At 49.0% G+C, this 7,624-nt stretch overlaps 1 protein-coding gene across 1 annotated transcript; it reads left to right on the top strand.

Annotated features, from left to right (window-relative positions):
* The first annotated feature begins 1,324 nt into the window (after positions 1-1,324).
* P2RY14 (purinergic receptor P2Y14) lies at positions 1,325-4,336 on the top strand. Its single transcript, XM_079315134.1, has 2 exons — positions 1,325-1,414; positions 3,072-4,336. The coding sequence occupies exon 2, from the start codon at positions 3,090-3,092 to the stop codon at positions 4,101-4,103; it is 1,014 nt and encodes a 337-aa protein (XP_079171260.1). The 5' UTR covers positions 1,325-1,414; positions 3,072-3,089; the 3' UTR covers positions 4,104-4,336.
* The last annotated feature ends 3,288 nt before the right edge of the window (positions 4,337-7,624 follow it).

The raw sequence follows: 7,624 nt of genomic DNA, 5'->3' as shown, positions 1-7,624 counted from the left end.
AGAGCAGTAAATAGCAAAATTTTAGTCTCTTGGCAAACTTGCAACAAGTCAAATGCACCAACACATCTCCACAGTCAGTGCAGGCAGTGCCTGCTGGAGGAGACCAGCAATTCCAGCAGGGCCCCTGCGTGTCTCCCCCAGCATGCACCCCAGGCTGGGCACAAGAGAAGGCTCAGAGCAGCCCTGACCACACTCAGTGTTTGGGGAGGGGGGTTTCCTCAGCTCAGCCCCCCACAGTGCCCAGCACAGCTCCCAGACCCCATTCCCCTGCCTCAGCATCCCTCTGCCCCACGGGGACACCCACAGCAGCTTTCCCACTGGACCACACCAGCATGGACAGCACTGCAAGTTCCGCCAGTAGCAGCATTCCTGCCACATCAGAGAGGACATCTTAAAATAAGATTCTTCTTTTAGCACACTCAGCACAACTGGCAGTGGTTGTGGTGTGTTGTGTTGTGCTTCCTCCTTCTCCAGCTTCCTCCTAACATCAGAGGTACCATCCAGTGATATCACCTCCCCTATTTACTCCATTTTGCAGTTCAAAAAATATTTCTGGTAATAGTGACCACTGGCCCAGTAACTGTATTACTGTAACTGTAATAGGAAATATTTATTAAACAGCTACATTAGTTTCCATAAATAGCTAAAATGTGTACTTGGAACTACATGACTTCTGGTAAGTTCAGGGTAATAAATACATAACTAAAATAACTTATAAATATTATTCTCATGTTCAGTGAAGCAGGGTGAACTTTGAAAGATGACACATGTCACAGAAGTCAAGAATTGTCTTAATGTTGCTGTGGAAGAGTCACAGGGGACAGCATAAGAGTCTGATCTCTGAAAGGACCAAGCATTTCTAATGATTTATGCAGCTTCCCTTTCATGTGCTGTGCCAAGACAACATGATTTGCATGCTAAGAAAGTTCAGAACATTTTTCTGTTTTACCCAATCAATCTTGGTCATCTGGTGAATCGAGTTTGCTGGTTTTGCACAACGAGCTGAGGTTATTCTCCCAGAACCAAAGTAATTTATGCTGGCCCAAGCACTCCAACAAGAGCAGCTGCTGGGTACCAAAGGCTGCGTGCCACCCAGCCCAGATGCTGGCACCAACCTGTGCCTCTGCCCCCAGCTGACAGGGACAGGCCAGGGAGGTGACACAGCTTGATCTAGTGCTGATCTAGTCACAGCAACAGGACAAGACCCTCCAAAAGGAGCCGAGTGTGAGAGGGTGGCACAAAGAACAGACAGAGCTGAGTGTGAGAGGGTGGCACAAAGAACAGACAGAGCTGAGTGTGAGGAGGTGACACTGTCCTTGTGTCCCCCACAGGTGTCCCAGCAGGAGCGGGGTGCCCGGGAATGGACAGAGCTCTGGAGCCTCAGCAGAGTTCCACAGCAGGCAGCTGAGGGGAGGTAAGGACACACCAATGACGGAAAATGTACAGATCCTGTGGCTCCCTCTCAGTGACAGAGCTGATAAATCTGATGTATCAAATGTAAAATTTGTGCAGGGTGTTCTCCGTGCTGCACAGACACAACGGGCTTTACAAAGATTTGATGTTCACACCTTTAGTCACACAGTTCTGAAAGAATCCTTTGTTGTGTGATGCCTCAGCACAAAACATACTTCATGAACTTCTAAACAATTTAATCTCTGCCCCCAAGTCCAGGCACAGAAAGACTGAGGGTTCTTGAAAACCCTACAGAGAAGGAACAAGTTCTTAACACACCATGTGCAGAGAGAGGGTCCTGCTGAGCAGCCTGGAGGGAGAAAGTGAACAGAGACACAGCAGAAGAGAGCAGGTTTTAAATACAGTGTGTCACTATTTAAATAAAAATGCCATTTGCTAATTTCAGCACTATCATCTCAAGCTCTGCCCACACCTGCCAGCTCTAACACACCTGTCCACGTGGTGTTTTAATAGCTGCTCTCCAAACCTTCCTTTTCTTTTAAAACTCAGCCAAACAGGAGCAAATGCCTTGCTGACCAGGGTGGCTGCTCTGGGACAATGAGCAGCAGGAGGTTAGGTGCAGGTTTTGGTGTGCCCAGGGTAACACACTGGCTGCTCCCATCCATGCAGGCTCCAGAGCACACCTGAGCTCATCAGCCTTTGCACCATCTGCAGGAGGCACAGAAAACAATACACCAAAGGAGATCTTTCAACCTGTTTGAGGAGAAATGTCCATTTCTAGCTGTTGCAAGGTTGCATTCAGGTTCCAGTCTGCTCCACAGAGACATCAGTTACTGACTCAGAATGGGGATAAAAGGAAATTCCTCATTTTCTAAAAGACGAGGGGGGTTTTTTCCCAGCTCCAAGGCATGTATTTTCCAGTTGCCCAGGGTTTCAATTGCCAAATACAGCTGCATTATATTTATATATAATTTGTTCTGCCCTCCCCACAGAGGATAATCCACCCCCACATTTTGGCAAAGAAAAGCGGGCAGCAGATGTGATTTCTTCTTGGAAATCCTTTCAAATGTAAATCTGACAGGCTTGAGAAGCCAGCTCAAGCTCCCACATTACCAGCTAACCCACAGACATTCTGTGTGCTGGGCTGCTGGGAGTTCACAGCAAACTCTTTAAACCAGCTGCACGTGTGAGTTCCTTGCAGGGGAACTCTGGGGTGTGTTACCACACACTGGGTATCCTCTCCCCTGAGCAGCAGAAGAGGAGCTCTCTGAACATTTGGGCAGGAATATTCACATCACTCATGTTTCATGGTAAATCAGTGTTAAAGACACCATCCTTGAGCACATCTCATTGACCCTGAGTCACTGTGGGTCAGCCCAGCTGACAGCAGGTGGGCTCACACCTGCAGCCCTGGGCTGGAAGGCAGCAGGTGAGGTCAGAGAGAGAAGCAAATGGATCCTCTGTTCAAAGCAACAGCATCAGCAGAAAGGGAGATGGCCCCACTGAGAGCATTGTCTGCATTCCCTGCTGGGAGGGCTGGGGTGTGGGAGCCTGGCACTTCTGAGCCTGTTTGGGAGTGAGGGCAGAACACTCTGGGCAGTCAGCAGAAAGCCCAGCACCACCCTGCCCTGCTGAGCTCCCCTTTCCCCTGCTTCTAGGAATGAAGATAGCACAAGATGCTCAACTCCAGCAGCAACTGGTCAGGGAGCAGCTGCAGCCTGAGCACGGTGGTCAGCAGCACGGCCATCCCCCTGCTCTACTGCCTCCTGCTCCTGGCGGGGCTCTCGCTCAACGCCCTGGCAGCCTGGGTCTTCCTGCACGTCCCCAGCACCAAGAGCTTCATTGTCTACCTCAAGAACATCGCTGTGGCCGACCTCCTGATGAGCCTGACCTTTCCTTTCAAGATCCTGGCTGACTCTGGGCTGGCTGCCCCCGGGCTGAGCCTGTTTGTGTGCAGGTACTCGGCGGTGCTGTTCTACATGAACATGTACATCGGCATCTCCTTCTTCGGCCTCATTGGCTTTGACAGGTACTACAAAATCGTGAAGCCCCTGCTCACCTCCTTCATCCACACAGTCAGCTACAGCAAGGTGGTCTCTGTAACCATCTGGCTGCTGCTAATGGCTATGTCCTTTCCAAATATGATTTTGACTAATGAAATCACTAAAGACAATTACTCCACAAAATGTATAGGTCTTAAAAGCGAGCTGGGCAGACAGTGGCACAAAGCAACAACCTATATCTGCACAGGGATTTTCTGGATTGTTTTTTTTCTGCTGATCGTGTTTTACACTTCTATATCCAAAAAAATATACAGCTCTTACAAAAAATTCCGGAGGAGCTCAGACATGGCCAAGAGGAAAACCAGCCGGAACATATTCACCATCATGTTAGTGTTTGTCATTTGCTTTGTGCCCTACCACCTCTGCAGGACCCCCTACACCCTGAGCCAGACCAGCCCCCACTTCAGTTGCCAGTCCCAAAAGTCACTGTTCTACGCCAAGGAGTTCACTCTGCTGCTCTCTGCTGCAAATGTCTGCCTGGATCCTATTATTTATTTCTTCCTCTGCCTGCCCTTCAGAGAAAAGCTGTATCAAAAACTGCATCTCAAGCCAAAAGCTTCATGTCAAGTTGAAATTTCTAAATGCAGAAGATCAAATACGCTTCGGGAAAGTATAAATGTTGTGTAGGTTTGTGTCTGTACAGAAATGGACATTTCAGGAAATTATTGATGACAAATGTCCCAAAGAAACAGAGCACACAACAGCCAGCAGCAAACAGGAGAGGGGCTCAGCATGGCACAGGTGCTGCTCCTCTGGCTAAAGCCAGCACTGCACGTGCCAATATATCCATGTGCTGGTTCAGCTGTGCCCTGCTGCACCTGGGTGTGAAACCACCCTGGATCCCAGAGCAGATCCCAATATATCCAAGCAGATCCCAATATATCCATGTGCTGGTTCAGCTGTGCCCTGCTGCACCTGGGTGTGAAACCACCCTGGATCCCAGAGCAGATCCCAATATATCCAAACAGATCCCAATATATCCAAGCAGATCCCAATATATCCACTGTGCTGCACTGGGCTGTGGCACCACCCTGGATCCCAGAGCAGATCCCAATATATCCAAACAGATCCAAATATATCCAAAGAGATCCCAATATATCCATGTGCTGGTTCAGCTGTGCCCTGCTGCACTGGGGTGTGAAACCACCCTGGATCCCAGAGCAGATCCCAATATATCCAAACAGATCCCAATATATCCAAGCAGATCCCAATATATCCACTGTGCTGCACTGGGCTGTGGCACCACCCTGGATCCCAGAGCAGCACCAGCACCTGGAGCAGCACATCCTGGAGTCCAGAACGGTGCAGTCTCTGAAAGGACCCTCAAACCACACCAGCTGCTGCTCTGGAATTACCTGAACAGAAACATGTCCACACCAACTGCAGCAACTCGCCCCTGCTGGGGCAGAAGGAGCAAGAACATCACAGACCCAGCTGGGAGCACACAAGTACAGCTGCCTAAAAACTGCTACACTTCAGTCCACTGAGAATGCTTTGCTGGTTTTCCTGTGATTTTTACACAGCAGTAAAGCATTTCTGACTATACCAGTAAAGCATTTCTGGCTGAAAGCCACCACCCTGCTCTATACACATATAATCTCTTTTGTGACTTTATTTTTCACAGCAGCTTTTTTTTTTAATTGATTTTATTATTGTACTGGGAAAACATATCAGGGCCTAAAGTATCTGCTAAAGCTTTCAGACAGTGGCTCTGGAACTGAATATCTTCATTTTACTTAAAGAAGCTTCAAGAACAGAAATAACAAGTCTTTCATCTTTCTGCCACTGCATTTCATTTTAGCCCAAACAGATCTAAGGGTGAAAAATGTTTAAACATTTCATCCTTGCACCTTCTCTAAGGCTGTGGGTAACTTCTCTTATCCAACACCAGTGGTCAGCAGCAGGATTCTGCCATCCCACAGGATTGTACTCCAGCTAAGTCTGGGCAGCTCCACTGGGTTCACACAGAGTTTTTGGAGCAAATTCAGCTCCGTGCACTTCCCAGCCAGCAGCAGAGCAGCTCTAGCCTGATCCCAGTGGGCACCAGTTCCCCACCAGTGCCTGGGGCAGCCTGGTGTCCCTTGGACTGTGGGAGCTGAACCTGCCCACAGGGACTGCAGGGGTTGTGTTTGTTAAAGAAAATACATTAAAGATATTTATATGGCTCTTTCAGAGCTGCCTGACTCTGTCAAACTGAGGCTCTGCAGGCTCTGCCCTCCAAGACAGGGAACCAGCTGGGGAGGGGAACCTGGTGCTTGGTGGGAGATCTTTGGTCATTTATGGCAAAAACATTCCATTCCCTACATGGCAGGGCTTGGTATTTGCCTACATAAATTTACATTATTGCAGCAGTGAAAAATCACTGGCATAGACAGATGAAAACATTTCCACAATATAAATTTGAACAACTTCTTGATTGCTTTGCAAGCTTTGAAAAAATTATTTTTTATATTTATATTGTGCAGTTGTTTCACACCTCACCAGCTTACTGGTGTTAGAACAGGAGTCTACATGCAGGCACAGGGGAATGGGTGGTGATCAAAACCTCTGTTCTAAAGGGATGCTGCATTTCCAGCTTTTCATTCATGTTTGAAAAATCCTCCTACAAGAGGTTCCCCAGCCAGGAAATGGTTCCAGGGCCTGTCCTGCTGCCATCCCCGTGGGTGACAGGTCCCAGGTCCCACCCGTGTCAGGCCAAGCCTCTGCTCAGCCTCCTTTGGCTGCCCCAGCTGAGGCCAGGCTTTTTCAGCACTGGCCAAATTATTCCTCTCTCATCTTTCCCAACACATCAGCCTCAGGCACCCCAAGGCAGCTCCCCACACACTCAGGGAATGCACATTCCAGCATCTGCTCTCTTCCCATAACCCTTCTGCAGACCACCCTGCAGCTAAGGTTCACCGAGCCATCACTTGGTCCTTTTGGACCTGGAAAAGTTCCCTGAGCTCTAAACTGACCCTGCAGCAAAGGAGAAACTGACTGACAGAGATACACAGACAGAAACAATTCTCTGTGCTGCAGCTTGGGGTTAAAAAACCCTACAAGCACAGGAAGGCCAGCTGGCACGAGCAGAACACTCTAAAATTAACACTATAAAATTAATTAATCTGTTTGCTCACAGCTGGACACAGGATCTTTCCAGATTCTGAAGCTTTGCAAACATTTTGACAAATACTGTCTGAACTTTCAGTTTATGACTAAACCCAAAACCAGACATTCTCCATCTGCTCCTCCACAAATCTCTGGTGCAGGGTTTGCAAACTCCTGTGGACTCTCATTACAGCCAAGGGCCACCAGTTGGAGTTTCAGTTTTGCTGTCAGTACCTCGCCCCCCATGGTGTCAGACCTTTTCTCATGGTTTCCCAAACCAACCAAACAACAAAAAATATTTCCCCAACTTCCCTAGTGTGTAGTTTTTACTTTTAATAGTGCTTGGAAAATATCCAAAGGATTTAGAATTCATTCATTGCAATCAGCAGAGTCCCTAGGTGTCGTCAAATCTGCCAGCTAAAGTGGAACTCTAAAACGAGCACCATGAGATTCCCAGAGCCTAGAATTTCATGCAGGAGTATTAAAATTAACAAGGACCAACTACATGGCAAAATCCTGATTTCAGATGGGTTTTAAATGTGAGATGTATGCAGGGAAGGGGGGAACAGGGTTTCAGACTTATGGAAACAAAAGCAAAGGAAGAGCCAGTGCTGTCACACACCACAGCCCCCTCCTGCCTCTCCCCAGGAGCAGCAAAGGGCTCTGGGCTGCTCCCTCAGCACTTCTCTCTTATTTCCCCCATCCCTGCCCTTTTGGGTCACCTCCACGTGATGTAGGGTTTGAAGGTTGAGTTAAACTGCGTCAGCAGCTCATCTGGAAACCACAGCCCTGTGCAGCCTGCAGAGCAGCCTGGCAGGAGGTGGCACAGCAGGGGGACAGCAGCAAGGGGACAGCAGCAAGGGGGCAGCAGCCCCGGGACAGCAGCAAGGGGACAGCAGCCCTGGGACAGCAGGTGACACAGCAGGGGGACAGCAGCAAGGGGACAGCAGCCCTGGGACAGCAGCAAGGGGACAGCAGCAAGGGGACAGCAGGTGACACAGCAGGGGGACAGCAGCCCTGGGAAGGAGGTCACAGCCCTGGGACAGCAGCCTGGGCAGACC

The sequence above is a fragment of the Erithacus rubecula genome (assembly GCF_903797595.1).
Source record: "Erithacus rubecula genome assembly, chromosome: 11".
NCBI lineage: Eukaryota > Metazoa > Chordata > Aves > Passeriformes > Muscicapidae > Erithacus > Erithacus rubecula.
The sequence above is the reverse complement of the archived record's forward strand: the minus strand, read 5'-3'. Positions and strand labels throughout refer to the sequence as shown.